This window comes from Rhinopithecus bieti, unplaced genomic scaffold, assembly GCF_001698545.2.
Source record: "Rhinopithecus bieti isolate Rb0 unplaced genomic scaffold, ASM169854v2 scaffold_15821, whole genome shotgun sequence".
NCBI classification, from domain to species: Eukaryota; Metazoa; Chordata; class Mammalia; order Primates; family Cercopithecidae; genus Rhinopithecus; species Rhinopithecus bieti.
The window spans coordinates 852,283-873,001 of NW_016808598.1; the positions used below are offsets into that span (position 1 = coordinate 852,283).

At 49.7% G+C, this 20,719-nt stretch overlaps 1 protein-coding gene across 2 annotated transcripts in view; it reads left to right on the forward strand.

Annotated features, from left to right (window-relative positions):
* Positions 1–20,719, forward strand: part of SYNM (synemin) — a 30,939-nt gene that overhangs the window by 910 nt on the left and 9,310 nt on the right. For both annotated transcript variants that reach the window (XM_017886907.1, XM_017886908.1), the window contains exons 2-3: positions 1–373; positions 8,399–8,523. The exon at positions 1–373 is cut by the window's left edge and continues 39 nt beyond it. In XM_017886907.1, the coding sequence (XP_017742396.1) occupies positions 1–373; positions 8,399–8,523 (498 nt within the window). The remainder of the gene's footprint in view (positions 374–8,398; positions 8,524–20,719) is intronic.

Sequence of the window (20,719 nt, forward strand, 5' to 3'; positions counted from 1 at the left end):
GGCCCACGAACGCGACGTGCGGGAGCTGCGCGCGCGCGCCGCCAACCTGACCATGCACTTCCGCGCCCGGGCCACCGGCCCCGCTGCGCCCCCGCCGCGCCTGCGGGAGGTGCACGACAGCTACGCACTGCTGGTGGCCGAGTCGTGGCGAGAGACGGTGCAGCTGTACGAGGACGAGGTGCGCGAGCTGGAGGAGGCGCTGCGGCGGGGCCAGGAGAGCAGACTCCAGGCGGAGGAGGAGACCCGGCTGTGCGCTCAGGAGGCCGAGGGGCTGCAGCGCGAGGCGCTCGGGTTGGAGCAGCTGCGCGCGCGGCTGGAGGAAGAGCTGCTGCGGATGCGCGAGGAGTACGGGTTGCAGGCCCAGGAGCGGCAGGTCTGTGCACGGGGACTGCGCGTTGACCCCATACCTCCTGCCGCCGCCCCGGCACCCTGCCCTTGACGGGGTGGGGCAGCGGCCCCTTCACCAGGGGCGCGGCATCGCGGACCGGTAGGGCCCGCCCAGAGGGTGCCCAAATGGCCTGGGGACCCGGACTCGGTCCGCTGGTCCATCGACTCAGCGGGCGAGCGTCGGGCGGCAGTTGCCAGCGGATAGTCCCGTCCCCGTCATGGAGTTAGGTGGCAACTGCTCTAACTCTTGACGCGCGTGACTGGGCGCATCCTGATAGGCGACCCTGTTAGCTCTAGGTTTTCCTTCCTTTTCCCGTGCTTCGTAGACTCAGTAGATCCAAATCTAAGAGTTAACCAAGAAACCTCTCTCACTTCCAGAAGTGACGGCTTATGGTAGCCCCGCTGTCTATGGCGCTCCTCAGGGGAAAACTCAAAGTTAATTTCCAAAACGGTTTTTATTTTGCCAATATGATTTCCCAGTTGGAAGCCGCAGTTGTAGCTCCCTGGGCGGCTGGCTTGTTTGATCTTGGGAGGGGCAGCAACCATAATGCAGAAGAGAGCTTGATCGAAGATGTTTTGCTCACAGCACACGCTGACGTCAGATCTCTGCGTAGTGTAAAAGTTGTGGGAAAGTGGGGCCCTTTGGCAGGATGTCATTACAAGTGCAGAGTGATATAAACAGTTACTATTTCAGAGAAGCAAACCCTCTGACACCGGCGGGGTGACACCTGTGGCTGATGTAAACTATGCCCAGTCCAGTCCTAGCGTTTGGCCCCCGCCCTGCCCAGCCTCAGCCAGAATTGGAAATATTCCCGAATCACACTGTCAGTTCTCAGGAGGACAGTTGGAAATAACATCTGTACAATTTCACAAATATTTCAAGAGTACAGTTTGCAGCTGTGAGTTAAAGATTTGAGACTGACTTTTTAAAATTAGAAGTGAGAGGCCGGGCGCGGTGGCTCAAGCCTGTAATCCCAGCACTTTGGGAGGCCGAGGCGGGCGGATCACAAGGTCAGGAGATCGAGACCATCCTGGCTAACACGGTGAAACCCCGTCTCTACTAAAAAATACAAAAAACTAGCCGGGCGAGGTGGCGGGCTCCTGTAGTCCCAGCTACTCGGGAGGCTGAGGCAGGAGAATGGCGTGAACCTGGGAGGCGGAGCTTGCAGTGAGCTGAGATCTGGCCACTGCACTCCAGCTTGGGCGACAGAGCGAGACTCCGTCTAAAAAAAAAAAAAAAAAAAAAAAATTAGAAGTGAGAGGAACATGGGGGTTGTCATATGGAATGACTGGGGTGATGTGACAGGTGTCCACAGATAAGGAAATACCTGTTGATTCTCCCTGGGTCCCCAGCACTGCGCTAGACTTTCAGTATTCAAAGAGCTGCAGGCTAGATGCGAAATCATAGAATGCAATGTGGTACTACATTGGGATTTAATCTTTTGAGTTGTGGATTTTGTTCGACTTCCGCCTCAATTTTTGAAAGCGTTCTCTTGGGGCTTTGCCATAGCTAGAGCAGGGACAGGGACTGATCCAGTGTGTACCGATTTCCACTTGTGCGCTCTTGTGTCCCTTCGCAATGACAGTGGCCACAGGTCTGAGTTCCGCAGGTCTCATACCCCTTGTTGAGTGAAAGTTAAAAAGTGCCTTAATGTGGCATTCATGGAGATTTATTATTATTATTGTTTTTTTTTGAGACGGAGTCTCGCTCTGTCTCCCGGGCTGGAGTGCAGTGGCCGGATCTCAGCTCACTGCAAGCTCCACCTCCCAGGTTCACGCCATTCTCCTGCCTCAGCCTCCCGAGTAGCTGGGACTACAGGCGCCGCCACCTCGCCCGGCTAGATTTTGTATTTTTTAGTAGAGACGGGGTTTCACCGTGTTAGCCAGGATGGTCTCGATCTCCTGACCTCGTGATCCACCCGTCTCGGCCTCCCAAAGTGCTGGGATTACAGGCTTGAGCCACCGCGCCCGGCCATGGAGATTTAACCAGTGGTTATTGTGACTCTCCAAAAAGGAGTGTCTGTCAAACCTACTGCCCAGGGAACCCCTTTGTAGGGAATCCTCACTACCAACTCAAGGGCTTGTGCTGTGCATGCAGGTTTAGAAAATGCTGCTTTGAGCCATGCTGTGTGGACCAAATTCTCACTATGCGTTCACAGCCACAGCTCACTTGGCACATTTCAGACCTTCAAACTCTGGTTCCAGTGTTCGTTCTTAGCAGCAAAGCCCTTTTCCCCCCAATGAAATCTTCAGTGGAACTCCTAATCTGAGACATATGAAATCAGAGTTCCCCTCACTGGAGGAGAGATGAGGACTTGGAAGTGCAGTTAGAATCCTATCCACCCCTCCTTTGACACAGGGACTCCAGAGTCCACCGGGGAAGTGCTTTTCCTGAGGTCGTACCTGCCCTCAGAGTGGGGCTGGGACCTCACTCTCAGTTTGCCATTCAGCGATAGCTCTCTCTTGTTAGAATTTGCTGCTTTTTCCTAAAAGCAAAGAGTGAGGAAAATGTCAATAAGGACCTGGGTTTGTTTCTTTTTTTGTTTTGTTTTGTTTTTGTTTTTTGAGACACAGTCTCACTCTGTTGCCCAGGCTGGAGTGCAGTGGCTGATCTTGGCTCACTGCAACGTCTGCTTCCCAGGTTCAAGTAATTCTTCTGCCTCAGCCTCCCGAGTCGCTGGGATTACAGGAGCCCACCACCACGCCCGGCTAATTTTTGTGTTTTTGGTAGAGATAGGGTTTCACCATGTTGGCCAGGCTGGTCTCAAACTCAGACCTCAAGTGATCCACCTGCCTTGGCCTCCCACAGTGCTGAGATTACAGGTGTGAGCCCCTGTGCCTGGCGGTTTTTTTTTTTTTTCAGTTCCAATTTGCAGAGGTTTTATTGTACTAAGTGTTACCAGTCACTACCTTGTCCATATACTGAATCTTCCCTCAGTTAACTTAAGTCAACCCCATTTCAAATTGCATTCCAGAAGATTCAGCACCAATCACAGAGATGCTAGGAAGTATGTGAAAGAGTGAGTATGGATGATTTAACCCCAAGCCTGTAATTTTTTTCAAGTTCTGTAGAAGCTTACTATGGGGAGACTGAAAAAATCCTAAAAATGGGTTTAATTAGTATACAGTAATAAATATCTTATTACTAAGAGCCTGTAGCAAGTGCTTCCTGTGTGCCAGGTACCACAGATGTCCTTCACAAATGTGCACTCTCAGTGCCCACACCAGTGTTAGGAAGTGGGTACTAATATTAGCTCCACTTTACAGAGGAGGAAACTGAGGCACATAGGTCACCTGATTAGTAAGTAGTTAAGCCAGGATTCAGCTCAGGCTCCAGTGCCTGAGCAGCTGACCACTGAGCCACCGTTTCTTCTGTCTGTTCGATCAGAGAGAAACCTTTAACTAGTATTTTTGCATTCATAGCATAATAATCATTGCTCTTCCTAAGGGCTCGTCCGAGGTACTCTACTGATTTCCAGTCCTAAAATGCTTTTAGACCCCTCCAGCTGGCTGATGTCAGAATAGTTTGGGTATTAAAATGATTTTCTTTCATTTCTTTCTTTCTGTGTTCCATGTGCTTTAATGCCCCCTCCCCTGGAGGCAGGAGCTGGAGGCAGGAGAGGGTGCCCCCACATTGTGCCCAGCTCTCGCTGCCTCTCGCTAGCTTCTGTGGCTCAGGGGGGAAGATGCTTGCTAAGATTCTACTTGAGGGGAAACTGGTCCTTCCCAGATGGCCCATGCGCCTTCACTATATGAGGTGATAGTTGGCCTGCCCCAGGCCTGGCCTCAGATTTGCCTGAGAAGAATTTTCTGAACTGACATCCAAGTTCCCAAATGTGATCTAGATCACTTAAAGCCTGAGTAACACACCCAGGCTGCAGGAGGGGGCTTCAGAGAACACTTGAAGACATTTGTGATAGGGTGAAGACCAGCTTTACCCCGCAAACACTCAGATTTTTGCTTATGAAAGTGAGCCCTTAGCTGCTGAGGCTGACTGTTTGGAAAAGGCTTCCAAGCCCCCAAAACATGATTGGATGAAAACTTTCTGTAGATGGGACGGCGGGGTGGGATTAGGATGGGATCAGCAAAGGGTCAGTGCTCTGCAGCTGTCCTGCCTGGCCCTGAATTCTGACTCTGCCGCTCTCTGGGTAGGTTATGTTCCTTAACCTGTCTGCAATTCAGTGTCCCCATTTGTGAAACGAGATACTAGAACGAGCTCCTAGGGTGTACACAATTGGTTCATTCGTTCAACTAACAGCCGTTGAGCAATTTAGTGTGCCAAGCTCAGGTCTTCATGGCTGCGGATTCAGCAGTGAAAAATGCCATATAAAACAAGGAAAGTCCCTTGACCTGAGAGGCCTTCAGGTGGAAATAGTGCATGGTTTTTTGGGGATGCCTCAGCCAGACTGCTGATGTGGCTAGGTAGAGTGGCCACTGCAGGACTTGGGCTTTTACTCTGAGTGCCATGGGAAGCCACTGGAGGTTCTGAGCAGAGGAGAGTTGGGGCCTGGCTGTATCTTAATGGAATCACCGTTGCTGCTCTTTTTAAAATAGACTGAGTGGGCGCAGGGATACCTTAAGAGACTGTTGCAGTAATCCAGGTAGGAAGTGCTGGAGGCTTGGACCAGGGGTCTCAGAGGGGGACCTGCCTTCAAGTTGAAGCCAACAGCGTTTGCTCCCAGTTTGGATGTGACAGGAGAGGGAGAAATCACAGTGGGCTTAAGGCCTTGTGGCCTGAGCAACTGGAAGAAGGGGGTACCCTTTACTTCAGGGCATTGGTTAGGAGGATGGGCCTGGATGGGAGATTCAAGTTCAGTGTACATGTGTTCAGTTTGAGATGCTTCTTACATACCAACCTGGGATTGTAAAATATAACTTGAGTTCAGGGTGCTGTCTGGGCTAGAGCTATAAATACTTTGTTGGCATCCAATTCATGCTTATTGTTATGAATACATTTAAATTTTGTGTCTAACCGAAGTTATCAAAGTATTTAAATCCCCTGGAGCTCTGCCTTTCAAGGTTGCAGATGACTGTGATATTTGTGAACTATCCCACAGACTTGCTCAATGAGTGGTAGCTCAAGTTTGGCTAAGAGAAAATTAATTCTTTTGATGTTAACAGTAGCGTGCCTTTCCTGGTGTGGAGCAAGATTTCATCATCAGTTGTGATGCTGCCCAAAAGTTCTCTAAATAGCAAAAAGGTGACCTCTCTCCCAGGCATTTACAGCATTAGGTGAAACTGCCTCTGCTTGGGTTAGATTTAGCGTCCTGTGTCTGGGGCTCCAGTGCCTCTGTCCCGACCCACAGCTTGCAGATTGGCAAAGCAGAGCCCAAGTCTGAAGTTTTATTCAACAGCAGGATTTGTTGTGATTTCTGCGGAGACTGTTGGGAGCCAGTTAAGTCTTATATTCCTGCTTCCAAACGTCAGCTAAATTTCCTTTGACAATTGAGGAGGAGCTGACTCACATGGAATGTGGTTGAAACTATACTTATTCCAACTTCAACACAGTTTGGTTTTCCTCTTTATATTTTGTGGGGTGCAGAACTATTCTGTGTCCTCTGGGAGGATAATCTTCCTGCACACCCCTTCAATGTGACTGGGCTTTCTTGACCTGCTCAGGAGGTTTGTGGTTGGAGGGCTTTCATCGTGTTTTTTTTCTAAGTAGTTTAACAACATTTGAACTTCTTTATAAGGAATAAATTACTATAAATTTTTAATTTGTAATAGTTATGTCAAATTTCCTGTAGTAGGAAGAACACACATACACACATACATGCATGCATACCCATACTGCCCATCTTATATGATAACCTTGTACCTGAATTTGTATTCCCTCCGAAACGGGAATGTAGGATTTTGACACTGAGACTTAACTATAGAATGTGTGAATACTGTGGCTAAATTGTGGCAGTGTTCTCACCTACATCAAGGCTGGCAGTTGCTCTGGTGAGCTTCTCTATCTGTTTGTAATGCCAGCTGTGGGATCTGTGAACGTTTTTCCACCCTGGGACATAAGCCAGTGATTTTTAAGTTTACTTCTTTGCTTTAAAAGCTAAGGGGTTTTAAACTATTTTAGTACCATTTATATTCAAAGGGAACCTAACAACAACAGCTGGCATAGAAATAGAACTGTTATGAGAAGTGGAAATATTTATTGGCCGATCATGCATTTTGAAAAATGATAAATTCCGGCTGAGTGCGGTGGCTCATGCCTATAATTCCAGCACTTTGGGAGGCTAAGGTGGGAGGATCACCTGAGGTCAGGAGTTGAGACTATCCTGGCCAACATGGTGAAACCCTGTCTCTACTAAAAATACAAAAATTAGTTGGGTGTGGTGGCGGGCACCTGTAATCCCAGCTACTTGGGAGGCTGAAGCAGGAGAATCGCTTGAACCTGGGAGGTGGAGGCTGCAGTGAGCTGAGATTGCGCCACCGCACTCCAGGCTGGGTGACAGAGCAAGACTCTGTCTCAAAAAACAAACAAACAAAAAATACCCAAAAAGATAAATTCCATGTGCAATCTTAGTAGTTCATTTGTTGATTTCACAGACATATGTGTTGTGGACCCTCAGCATCTTGCCGGGTGCCTTTGGTGAAGGGATTCCAGCAGCAATGAACATAATATTCCCTCTCCCAGTAGTCTTACCATTTTTGAATTCTACAAAGATAAATGTTTATAGGTCTAGCTTAGTTTAATTAGTTCAGAAGTAACGCGACTTCCCATTACAAACCAGAAGTTAAAAGTATATGGACTTATTTCAGTGTTGAAATACTTGCTTGGCTAATTGTTCCCCAGAGTAACTAACAACTAGGAAGAAAACAAAACTGGAAATTGGTGCAGCTGAAGCCCATGAGCCCATGTGTGTATTAATTAGAAGATACTGTCGACTTCAAATAGTATATTTTAAGGAGGGTAATATGATCTGGATCATTTCATTTTAAATTTAATTGAACAGCTATGTGCTGTGTGACTTGTATGTGATGGGTGCTAGTCTAGGACCGGAATTCAGAAGGCTGCAGTATCTCCCTGCCAGGTAGAGAGGCAGGTGAGGGACCTGGCCAGGGGTGAGGGGAGCTGCAAGGAGCACCCAGGATGCCCTTACTAGCTGCACTGTGCAAGTACGGTTCAAAAAAAATTTTATTTATTTTTATTTTATTTTTTGAGTTGGAGTCTTGCTCTGTCACTCAGGTTGGAGTGCAGTAGCATGATCTTGACTCACTGCAACCTCTGCCTCTTGAGTTCAAGTGATTCCTGTTCCTCAGCCTCCCAAGTAGCTGGGATTTCAGGTCTGCACCACCACGCCCAGCCAATTTTTGTATTTTTAGTAGAGACAGGGTTTTGCCAGTTTGGCCAGGCTGGTCTGGAACTCCTGACCTCAAGTGATCCTCCCACCTCGGCCTCCCAAAGTGTTGGGATTACAGGCTTGAGCCACTGTGCCCGGCCCAAAAAGAAGTTTTATATCTGAGTCTGTATTTTGTCATTTATGCCCAGAATGCGTTTCTCCCCAGATTATCTTAAAGTAGCTTTTCTAAGTGAAACAAAACTGTACCAGTTTACCTGCCTATTATTGGAGAAATTGTGACTTTGGGGGGTACATTCCAGTTCAAATCTGAGTGACCGATGCTTCAAATATTGTAAAACCCCTGATTTCTAGTGTTGGCTTATTTTCCATAGCGTCTTAGTGACTGGTTCGAGGCTTTCCTAAGCTGCCTGGTGTCTGAACGGTAGAGATGATTTGAATAAACTCCTAAGCATTCATTATTAATAGAGAGTCTGAACAGAGAAGCCAGTGTCCTATCAAAATATTCCATATGCAATAACAAACTTCCATATGGAAGAGGGAAAACATTGGAAACCATCCTGCAAATGGCTGCATGTTTAATAACCCTGGATGTTTTTCAGCTCTTCTAATAATCCTGGTATGTTTTTATGTCCTTAGTTGTTGGTACCTTCAGTTCGACCCAGTGAAGCTCCAGTTCTCCAATCTAAAAGTCTGTCTGTTCTCTTTAGAGAGTTATTGACTGTCTGGAGGATGAGAAGGCGACCCTCACCTTGGCCATGGCTGACTGGCTGCGGGACTATCAGGACCTCCTGCAGGTGAAGACCGGCCTCAGCCTGGAGGTGGCAACCTACCGGTAAGGATGCTGTGCTGAGTTGGTCTTGATGAAGCCATGGGGGTGTAACTTGTACATGAAGGAGACTGGTCTAGGGACCATAGCCTCTGTGGAGTGCGTGTGGCTTTGTGACAAGCAGAGAGCAGCCCTTGGCATGGTCAAGCAAGGAGTCCAAGGCCAAAAGGAAGAGGAAGAGTAGGGGCTAGCTTAGGTCGCTGAGCAGGTATCCCCTCTATGGGAGTAGCTGAGCCTTGCCCCCTTACCTAGTGTTCGTATATTCTGGGGACTGCTGAAGAGCTTTACACATGTCGACGTGTTGGATCCTAGGAGCTAGAGACTGTGTTTACAGATGAACAGACTTTGCTCAGAGAAGTTACAGAGCTGGAAAGTGGAGGGCCAGGATGTGTTAGTGTGTTTTCACACTACTATAAAGATACTACCTGAGCCTGGGTAATTTATAAAGGAAAGAGGTTTAATTGACTCACAGTTTCTCAGGGCTGGGGAGGCCTCAGGAAACTTACAGTCATGGCAGAAAGTGAAGGAGAAGCAAGAACCTCTTCCCAAGGTGGCAAGAGAGAGAGAGAGCTCAGGGGAAACTCACTTTTAAAGCATCAGGTATCATGAGAACTCAGTCACTATCATGAGAACAGCATGGGGAAAATCGCCCCCGTGGTCCAGTCACCTCCCACCAGGTCCCTCCCTCAACATGTGGGGGTTACAATTCAAGATGAGGTTTGGGTGGGGACCCAAAGCCAAACCATGTCACAGAATTTGGACCCAGGAAGTCTGTGTCTATTTGCCTTTTGATTGTTGCTTTGAATCTCAGGGCTCTGATGCCACCCTGTCTGGGTTTGGCCATGAACTGAATCTCTTCCAAGAGATTAGCATGGTGCATGGTGATGTAGGGCAAATGGCTTTATTTATCAAGATGTTGACTTGAATTCAAGGTAACCAACTCTGATGAAAAGGTCACAAAGGCTAGGTGCTGGGCGGGGCAGAGATGCAGTCCAGTCCCGTCCCCCTGGGTGTGGCCTGCAGGCCGGCAGAACAGTGCTCCTCCCCTCCTTGGCATCACCCCTCCCTTTCCCTGGGTGCCAGTGGATCTTTGAGGTGGTGCCCCTTATTTCCTGGCAGCTCTCATGCTCAGGACTGCTGTGAGGAGCAGGATCTGTGAAGCTTACAATGGAAGGAATTTTAGAGACTCAGGTGTCCAACTTGCAGGAGCGATAACAATAGCCAGCTTTATGGCGTCCTCACTGCCTGCCAGACGTGGTGCTAAGTTCTTTGCCGCTATTCTATGCTCCGAGTCAACCTCTGAGGTGGGCGCCACTCTCCCCTCTTAGAGGTGAGAGAGAGAGGCCTGGAGGTTGGAGCTGCAGGCTGGTGAGGGGCAGAGCCAGCGGGTCTGGTGCCAAACCTGTTCCATGCCCACCAAGCCATGTAAAAATGGCACAGTGCCTGCTGCATTCCCAGGATTGTGGAACATGTGTCAATGGAGGGTGTGAGCAAGCTGTGGAAACCCCTTTGGCAAAAGAGTAAAAGTTCTGGTCATCAAAGCCATTTTCTAGTGGTGTCTCCTTAACAGGTGGGGGAGTTAAACCTGGAGAGGTTAAGAAGGGGACCAACTCCCCTGGTGAGGGCTAGAGCAGGGACCATCCCCTGACCTGGTTCAGCACATCTTGTAGGCTGCCCCTGTAATCTTCTGATCATGATTTTTTTTTTTTTTTTTTTGAGACAGAGTCTTGCTCCATTTCCCAGGCTGGCATGCAGTGGCATGATCTCAGCTCACTGCAACCTCCGCCTCCTGGGTTCAAGCTATTCTGTCTCAGCCTCCCGAGTAGCTGGGACTACAGGCGCCTGCCACCATGCCTGGCTGGTTTTTGTATTTTTCGTAGAGATGGGGTTTCACCTTGTTGGTCAGGCTGGTCTCGAACTCCTGACCTCAGGTGATCCACCCACCTCGCCCCCTCAAAGAGCTGAGATTACAGATGTGAGCCACTGCGCCCAGCCCTGATCATGATTTTTTGCTCTAAGAATATCAAGGTGGCCTGAATTGCTTTGATGTCTATTAAAAGGGTATCTGGCTGATAAGTGCTTATAGTTTACATTGCAGCCTGGGCCGGCCTCGCTGTCTTTATTTTCTGGAAGACTTACATCAGCCAGGGTTCATCCCAGCCCTCACTCCCATGAGTGAAGAGGGAGCAGCTCTATCGGGCAGCGCCTGGCCTGGGTGAGGCGTTCCCAGGGTCATGGCAGTCTGTGCAGGAGCCATGGCTTAATTGAGGAATGAATTGAGGGGTGGTCCTGGGGCCAAGGCCATGAGGGCCTTTCTGGATCCCCATTTGAGAACCTTACTGAAGGTGAGGGGCTGGTGGCTGGGGCTTAGAGAAAGGGGGAAAAATGCTGCCAGCCTGGACTTCCCAAAGCCCATTCTTGGCATTCTCCTTGGAAATCTTGTGGGGTGAACAGTTGCACAATTAAATTGGTAGGGCATTGAAACACGTGTTGAGTTAGGTAATCTAAACTTTAATGTGGAAAATTTGAAAACACTCAGGCTTTATTTGGGGGAAGAAAGCATTAATCAGGAATTTTTCATTTGTGAGTGACAGAAACTCTCCTCACACTGCCACAAGTCAGAAAAAGAATTTATTACTCACATACCTGCAAGTCTTGTGCTGGTCCACTCTGTGTCTGAAGGAATAACGGAGACTGGAGCATTTGTAAAGATAAGAGGTTTATTTTGACTCACAGTTCTGCAGGCTGTACAGGAATCATGGTGCTGGCATCTGCTCTTGGTGAAGCCTCAGGAGGCATACAGTCATGGTGGAAGGTGAAAGGGGAGCAGGCATGTCACATGGCAAGAAAGCGAGCAAGAGAGGATGGGGAGGTACCAGGTTCTTATTTTTTTTTTCCTTTTTGAGATGGAGTCTCACTCTGTCACCCAGGCTGGAGTGCAGAGGCACAATCTCGGCTCACTGCAACCTCTGCCTCCCACGTTTAAGTGATTCTCCTGATTCTCCTGCCTCAGCCTGGAGAATATTGGCCAGGCTGGTCTCGAACTCCTGACCTTGTGATCCTCCCGCCCCAGCCTCTCTTAAAGTGCTGGGATTACAGGCATGAGCCACTGTGCCTGGCCAGTGCTGGGTTCTTTCAAAGAACCAGATCTCGTGTGGACTCATAGAGTGAGAACTCACTCATTATCACGAGGATAGCACCAAGCCATTCTTCGGCGATCCACCCTCATAACCCAAATACCTTCCACTAGGCCCCACCTTCAACACGGAGGTCACATTTCAACATGAGATTAGGAGAAGACACATGTCCAAACCATATCACATCCTTAGTTTCAGGTGCAGCTGGTCCACATGGCAGGATGGTCTCTCTCTTCTGGACTCTTCCCACCACATGGCTGGATGGGGCCTGAGCAGCTCCAGGCTTAGGGCCACCCAGCCTTGTGCCTGTGGTCAAAGGTGGGGGCCTCTCCTGTCAGCCTCTCTATCTCTGTTGGGTCATGTTCCTGCCTCAGAGCCCGTCACTGGCCAGAGGAATGAAGGGCTCTAGAGCTTTGGGGTGGGGTCCCAGCCTCTTGTGAGTCACATGGACTGAGACTGGGGTGGTGGGAGTTACCTCAAATCAGGCACTGTTCTAGGGCAGATGCCAGGCAGGCCTGGAAAACTGACTTCTGTGTCTGTGTTAGGAAATGCCTCATGCCAGATGCATCTTTTCCCTGCAGGGCAGTTGGATTTTTCTATTTTCTTTCTGTAATAGTTCTCTGAGTTAGAATCAGGAAACTTATTTTGTGTCTTGTCTCTCTGGGATGTTGAGCTCTTTCCTTCCCTACTTTGTCCTGCCCCTGTTCTCCATCCTGAAAAGCCAGTGTAAACATGGGTGTCCTGTCTGAGAGTCTGGGCCCTGCCTTTTTGGCAGGGTATTCACAAGCCCATGGGCCCAGCTTTTCCAGGGCATCGATTGCAAGCCGTTTCTGCTCGCTGTCAGCAGTCTGTCAGCCAGGACAGAGTTTATTTTGTCTGTCTATGGCTGGCATTTCCCTAACCCGATCATGGATTGATGTGGCCATCTTCTAGGAATTTAGGAGCTACTCATGCTTTCAGGGGAGCAAGTGATGGATTTCACTGTACCTCTTTCTGCTGTCCACGTTTGCATGGGGAAAATGAGGACCCCCTGCCAGGAGCCTGCCTGACTGGCCCTGCCCTGCTGCAGACTCCCAACCCTGCTGCAGACTCCCAGCCCTGCTGCAGACTCCCAACCCTGCTGCAGACTCCCAGCCCTGCTGCAGACTCCCAGCCCTGCTGCAGACTCCCAGCCCTGCTGCAGACTCCCAGCCCTGCTGGGTAGGATTGCTGCAGGCCTCCCACCTCTGTGCTCTGGTTTAGTCTCGGAGATGCCCATCGATGAAAAAAAAAACACAGATGGTTGACTAGAACCCATTCTTTTGTATAGGCCAAAAACTTAGCATTTTTGAAAATCACCAGTGCATGTGTGGAAGACAAACCCTCGCCATCCTCGATGTGAGTCTTTTTCAGTAGTCTGCACTGCTCCTATTTGGAAGACAGATGTGAAGTTCCTGTTTGTGTTAGTGGACTTGTGCTCTTCTGACCCTTATTCTTTAACTAGAGTGCCCATTTGATCTCTGTAAATCTTGACCCGCCTGTGGTGGCCGTTGCCCCAGAATTGCTGAGTTGACCGTCATCATCCTGTGGCTTATTGGTTCTCATTCACATGCAAGAGAAGGGTCTGTGGCTCTTTAATGCTTAAAGCACATTTTGCTGGGATTTGTCCATTGTCCCAAGGACTCTCAAATGTACTGAACACTGGCCGGGCACGGTGACTCACGCCTGTAATCCTCGCACTTTGGGAGGCCGAGGCGGTCGGATCATGAGGTCAGGAGATCGAGACCACCCTGGCTAACGCGGTGAAACCCCGTCTCTACTAAAAATTAACCTGGTGTGGTGGTGGGCAACTGTAGTCCCACCTACTTGGGAGGCTGAGGCAGGAGAATGGCGTGAACCCGGGAGGCGGAGCTTGCAGTGAGCCGAGATCGCGCCACTGCACTCCAGCCTGGGTGACAGAGCAAGACTCTATCTCAAAGAAAACAAAAACAAAAACAAAATGTACTGAACACCTCCCAACCCAGATCTTTGGCCCTTCTAGGTGACTGTCACAGGGAAGGAGCAACATTAAAGTAATAATATAATTGTATACTTCTAATTTCCAAAGAGACTTGCAATTTATAAATAAATACATAACTTAATAAAATAAACATAGGATAATAAAATTAAAACAAAGCAAACCTCGGAGAGTCTAAGACTGGAGGTTTGCCTTTGGCCAGTACATGGCCAGTGAAGCTGCTGGCACCTTGCCTGACAGGTGAAGATGAGATCGAGACCTCTGAGTATCCTAAGACTTGCAGCACCGTCCCACCCTTTCCTCCTGCATTGCAGGTGGCAGTGAGCGGGAGCTGTGGGGCTGGGCTTGGGGCCATGGATACTGAGAAGAGAGGAGACACACCCTGCCTGCAAGCTGGCACCAGGCTGTACTGGCTCTTGTCTCCTGTCAAGAGTATCTGCAGTTGTGTGGGGCTGGAGGTACTGATCCATTTGCTATATGATCACAGGGTCTTGCCTGGAGTGTGCGTTTTATTGCAGTAGCAGCAGAATGGTAAGGGAAAGATGCTCAGAGACAGGGAGGGACTGCACCTGGGAATCTCCAGGCCCTCAAGATTCTGATTAGATTAGTGACAGGTGGAACCAGCACAGTGGTTTTAAACCTCCCCGGATGATTGTCAGGTACCACCAGGATAGAGAATTCCTGGTCCAGGGCCTCACTGCTCACAGGGCGGCAGCATGCACATTGTGAGGCATTGTAAGTTTGTTGGAAATGCAGAATCTTGGGCCTACCCAGACATACTGGACCAAAGTGGTCCTTGTAACAAAATCCCAGGTGATTTGTGCACACACTGCTGTTGGCAGAGTGGCCCAGGGGCAGGTAAGTGCTAGGTCTTCTCACAGCGGCCTGGAGGACAAGATGAAGGATGGATTGATGGAGGAGAGGGGAAGCAGTCATAGTAGGAGGCGGGGCTTACACCAGGATCCACGTGCCAGTCTGGGCTGTTTGCAGTTGCATGTGGCAGTCCCCTTAGAGCTGCATGGGGCCTGTCCGAGGTCACAGAGTCCTGTGGAGCCACCTGGAGAGACCACACTTTAGAGAAGGTAATGACTTGGATTGGACGGAATTTGAAGCTCTGAACACCCCAGATGAGCAACACAACTCATTCCTTTAAGTCTTGTTTTGCAGAATCATCAAAACGAATAGTTTATCTAGTTTCCCCAACATTTTGTTAGGAGAATTTCCAAAGATAAGAAAAGTTGAAAGAATAATGAGTGTTCCATTTGAGTTCTCCAATGAACATTTGACTGCATTTGCTTTATCTCATGACTGTCCACCCGTATCATCATCCATCTTACTTTTTGATGCATTCCGAAGTAGGTGCCGTTACCTCTGACCATGAATGGGTAACAGGGAGTGACAGCTGCCTTCTGTGTAGTACCTACCATGTGCTAAGTGCTTTATAGACAGTATCTCCAATTTTTATAGCTTCACCGAAGAAGCTTATTTTCCATGTGATGAAACCCAGGGTCAAGGAGGTTACTTACAAGGTTACACAACTCATAATTGGAGAAACTGAGATTTTAACTTCAGGCCTTAAACCAAGGCTGTTCCCTCCCTGCCCTGCTGAATGTGGAATTAGAAAGGAGCTGGATGTACTGGGATGCTGGGCAGATGACGGTACAGACCTAGTCCCTGTCCTCAGTGGTAGGATGATGATGTTTTGGGTGCATTTCGGGGAGGCTGACAAGGCAGGCAGGGAGGGCTTCCTGGAAGAGGCAATGCTTGATTCTTATAGGAAGAGAAGCTGGAAATGACTTTTTGGAAACGGTTTTCCAGGCAGAGGGAATGGCCAGGGGGAGGCCCTGAGGACTGAGCTAGTGTGGTATTTGTGATGGTGCCAGTCTCTGGGCAGCTGGGTTTTGGGGGCCTGTCATGGAGGGCCGCGTGTGATGGCTGGGTAAGAGCCACACCTGCCCTCAGCCTGCTCTGAGACACTTGGTGTGCAGGATGTGATGCTGGGTGGGGGCCTGCAAAGATACTGCCAGTGTGGGCTTCATGTCAAGGAACATGGGCGGTAGATGAGGCAGCATGGATCTGGGGAGCTGCTGCAGGGCAGGGAACCCAAAGGGCCACCAGAGACCCTCCAGCACGAGGCTTCTGGAGCTGGCGAGGGAGTTGTGAGAATCCAGGGAGGCTTCTAGAGGGATTTGAGATGGATGAAAGTCTTGAAAGAAGGGGACAGTTGAGCAGACATAGAGGAGAGAGGGAGATGGACAGTAGGGGGTAGCGTGGCAGGGGGGACACACAATGTTGAGGTAAAAAGTCAAGCATGTTCCAATAATAGAACGCACGTTCCTAGGAGGTAGTGTTGATGGTTCACTGCCACCTAACAGGGAAAGCTGTCCATGGGTCACCGCTGGATGGAGCACTTCAGACCGAGGTGATGAGAAGAGATTTGCAAAGGGATGTGGGGTTTGGGCCTCTGGGTGGTGGGGAAGTGGGGAGATGGGAATTGGACTGGCAGAAAGGAATCAGGAAGGAGCTCCAGGTGGGCAAGTTTGAATAAGAGAGTAAGTTGAGAGAGGAACATGCAAGGGGGGTGTGGAGAGGTCTGGGAATGAGGCAGAGTGCAGGGGCCTTGCATGCTGGGAAGCCTCTGTGGGGCTTTCTGGGGCCTGCGGGGGCAGTCCCAGGGCCAGCACTGTGGCGAGAGTAGGCGGTGCTGGGGAGGCAGCGGCAGGCAGAGTGCAGGAGGCCTGCAGTGCTGGGAGGGATGGGGTGTCTGGGTGGCTGCAGGGAGGCTTCCGAAGTTGCCTGCAGTCGCTAGCGCCCAGGTGTGTAGACCTGATGGAGGTGGCTGTGGCAGGAGGCAGGAGCCTGAGGGACTGAGAGGTAAGGAAATAGGAGAGACGTGTTGCTGTCACCCTCTGCAGGCTAGCACAGAGTCTGCAAAGCAAGTGCTTGTGAATAGTTGGATGGTAATTGATGATAAGATGGTGAAAACCCTAGCAATGTCCAGAACCTGCAGCGTCCCAAACCCTCTCACTGCCGATGTGAAGATCTGGTCCAGATTCTACAGACTGACGACGTGCAGAAGCACAGATAGAAAAGAAACAGCCTCCCCATACACACACTCAGCATAGAGCCCAGTCATCAGCAAGAAGCTGTTAGAAAACATAATCTTTCAAAAAAGATACTCAATATTGAAACAACAAATGCAAGAATGCCCAGGAGTGGACAGTGCAGAAACCCCAGAACAGAAGGATGCAGAAACAGTGTGCATGACATGAGGCCAATCCTAGGTTTCTGGTCTGGAAGACAGACAGTGCGGTCTCTGTACGAATCCAAAAAGAGGCTTTTGTGTTCTACCTTTTGGGAGATGAAAGATATTATAATTGTTCTAAATTTCACCTGAAAGAAAAAATGGAAAGCTGGGTCAAAATGATTTTTCAGTAGAAAAATCCCAAAGGAAGCCTGCCGTCGGCAGATAGGAAAATGTAATGCAGAGATGTATTTACTGCCTGGGGTCTTTAAGGCAAAAGTCCTTTTAAAAGGTTAGGTTAGAAACAACATCAAAAAATATGTTGTGTGTGCCAGGAAGGGCATGGGAAGCTTCCTGTTTCTTCTTTCTAATCCCAGTTGGCAGAAACAGCATGTTTTAATGGAGAAAAATATGATGTGGTCTCTGGTCTCGATGTAGACTGCTAATGTAGCAACACAGAGGACTCCTGATGTTTACATCTCATCATTCTAGTGACATTTCTGATTGCTCCATTATTTTTAGGTCACCTGTACCTTTTCACGTGTCTCTTCAAAGGAAAACGTTTCTTAGGGGTTTCCTCAAGGTTTTGCAGAAGTATATATATATATATTTTTAAGTTAGATCCCACCTTTTTTGGGAAGACTTATAAAAATATGTGAACTTATCTGATTACTAGATAAAATACTTGAAGTGAATAAAATCTTGTAGTTTTAAGAATAGGGTTGGGCATGGTGGCTCATGCCTGTAATCCTAGCACTTTGGGAGGCTGAGGTGGTCGGATCACTTGAGCCCAGGAGTTGGAGACCAGCCTGGGCAACATGGTGAAACCCCATCTCTACAAATAATACAAAAACAACCAGCTGGGTGTGGTGGCACGTGCCTGTAGTCCCAGCCCCTTGGGAGGCGGAGGTGGGAGGATCACCTAAGCCTGGGAGGCAGAGGTTGCAGTGAGCCGAGATGGCACCACTGCACTCCAGCCTAGGTGACAGAGCAAGATCCTGTAAATAAATAAATAAATCGAATATATAGTTGAAAGGATCGACCAGTACCTTTGGTTGCTGGCCAAATAAATGAGTTAACATTCAGTTAACCATAAAATACAGGTGATCCACAATCCTTTCCCTTGTGGACTCATTTTAGTTAGCTGGAAATCAGTTTTCTTTGGAGGATGTAGAGGAGGTGGTGATGACGTGATCGCTGATGTTTAGTGAGCTCTTATTCTGTGACAGCCATGGTTCTGAGAACTTTCTGCTGCTTGATTAGTTCCTACTGCAAACCTGTGAGTTCTCTCCATTTCAGAAATGGGGAAACTGAGTCACAGTGGGTTTGAGCGGCCTGCCAGGGTCACAGAACTAGGAAGCAGCAGGCCCCAGATTTGAATCCAGACATCCTGACTCCAGAGCTTTGTCCTGCGTTTCCTCTCTGTTTAATAAGTAATGTTTGCCTCTGTTGATTATCTGATTTTTTTTTTTCAGTCTCTAGTATTGACCTAGAGATGGCTCTGGCATGTGATTGAATACTGACCCCAGAAGGGATGCCTTGAAATGGCCCAGCACTGTCACGTTACCTCCTGTTATCCTTCCTATGAAGCCAGTGGTCGTCTCACCTTTCCCTTTCAGGTGGCATTGCTGGTCATGGGAATGGAACTCCCCGCTGCCCCCTCCCTTCTGCTTCCTGGTCTTCCCGGTGACTGACCAGCCACGGGCCCGCATCTGGGGTGACCCAGGCGGTGCCTCCACTCTGTGTGGAGCTTGGCTCCCTTTGGCACAGTGAGGAGCCGAGGGAGGCGGTTCTGTGGCTCCTCCAGCTCGGGAGCCTCCCTTTCTTCTATGTACTTCTCCACCTGCTGTTTGCTAGGAAGCACCGTGTGAACCACCCACAGGCCCAGGCCCCGGCCCCGGCCCCGGCAGGCTCCCTCACAGGCCTGGCTTCTGGGAACATCCTGACTGCCTCATTTATGGGGCTGCATAGAGCGGTGGCCTTGTGCCCGCAGTGCTGAATCACGGCAGATTGTTCAGAAATTCCATTAGGATAATCTATCCCAGACAGAGAGCCTTGCCTTGGGGCCTGCTCAGGACACCAGGTGGCCCATTAGGGCCTGGCGCCTGGCCAGAGGCCACATTACAGCCGGCTTCTGCGCTGTGGATTTGTCTTGGGCTCCTTAACGAGGCCAGGGACGTGGATTTTCTTGCACTTTGGCTTATTTTCCTGCGTAAGGGGCCACCAACCTGTGGCGCTATGTGAAATGCCCACAATAGCCCATGACCCAGGGGATTGGCATTTCTCACAGTCCCTGAGGCTTGGGGGCAGATTTCCTCCACCGCTCTCAAAATAACCAGGTTTGATTGCAGCCTCAGAGAACAGTCTACCCATTTCTTAAAGTGGTACAAACCTATTCCTTAAAAATGTCCCTCGTAGAGCTTTAGAGGAAATCGTAGTTTCTGGCTTCTCCTCAGAGTCTTGTTGGTGACTTCGCCGTGTAGTCCTGGGGCTATGCGGAAGGCTGGTGGCTGCCATTGGGCTGGGTGTGCCACCCTAAGCATGAACTCAATGGCCAGTGCCCAGCCGGGTGCTCACAGATAGTAAAGGTGACATGTGTCCCTGCCTGCTAGGATCCAGCCATTGAGAGGACACAGATGAGGGACAGCTCCTTCTCCAGCAGGAGCTTCTTACTCTCATAGGAGAGCTCTGCAGGGCCATATTGGATGAAATCACAAAGAGAATTTACTTTCATTAATATGGCCCGGAGGGTCTATCTGCAGGATTTATGCTTTCTGAAATTTGTATGCAATACCATGGTCTCTAGCCTCACTGGGAGGCTTAGCGATATCACAGGGGAGGGGGCTGAGAGCTCAGGCTGCCTGGGTTTGCATTTTTCTCTTTATTGGTGAGCTGTGTGCCCTTGACCAAGACGCTATCTCTGCGCCCCGGTCTTCTCACCTATAGAGCGAGGATGCGGCCATAGGCCCTGGGTTGGGGGTGGCTTCGACTGTTAAATACAGACATGAGAGTGACCACAATGCATGGTGCTCGGTGTCAGCCAGGGATTGTACAGGCCTAGAAAGGGGAGGCCGTGGGGCTGTATCTTGTCTCCTGAACCAGGCCAGAAGCCCCACGCAGGGCTGGTGCCTATCTCTTGTACCTCAGGGTCCTGAACTCTATGAAGGTTTGGTGATGCTTTGGAATTCTCCTGGAAGAGGAGCAGAACCATTCCCCTTGGAGGGGTGGGGAAGACATATTTTTCCCTGGACAGCAACATACCTTTCGTTCTAACTTGGGCAGCTCAAGGGAGAGGCCCCGTGGTACCCAAGGTTGGCAGCTAAGCCAGGCCGGGAGGATCTAAACTGGAACCTAGTCTTTCTCCCCACACCCTACTCTAGCTCCTCAGCTGTAGGACGCCACCTCTTCTGCTGCTGTCATCCTGGGGTGCAGACCCTTGGAGCCTGGCTTTATCCTGAATGTTCCTCTGATTATATAGACCTCAGAACTTTCTCAGCAGTGAAAGCTGTTTGCGTTCCTGGAACCTAAAATGCTTGGTCATGGGGGTGTGGGATTAATGGGTTGGTGTCCTGTTTCCTGGCTTCTGCCCTAAGCGAAGGGTTGGGGCTCTTGACTCAGGCTCCTGCACATCCCCCATCCACACACAAGTGCTCTGCAGTCACCGCTCTGGGGCGGGCCCGCTGTGTGCACCTTTGGGAGAGCGCCTCGTGCCTTCTTTGCTTTATTCCAGCTGCCCACAGGGTTCTCATGTTCATGGGGCTCACTATGTTTAACTAGATGCAGTTAACTCGGTGCAGTTTGTCCAAGCTGCCAAGTCCCTGCTCG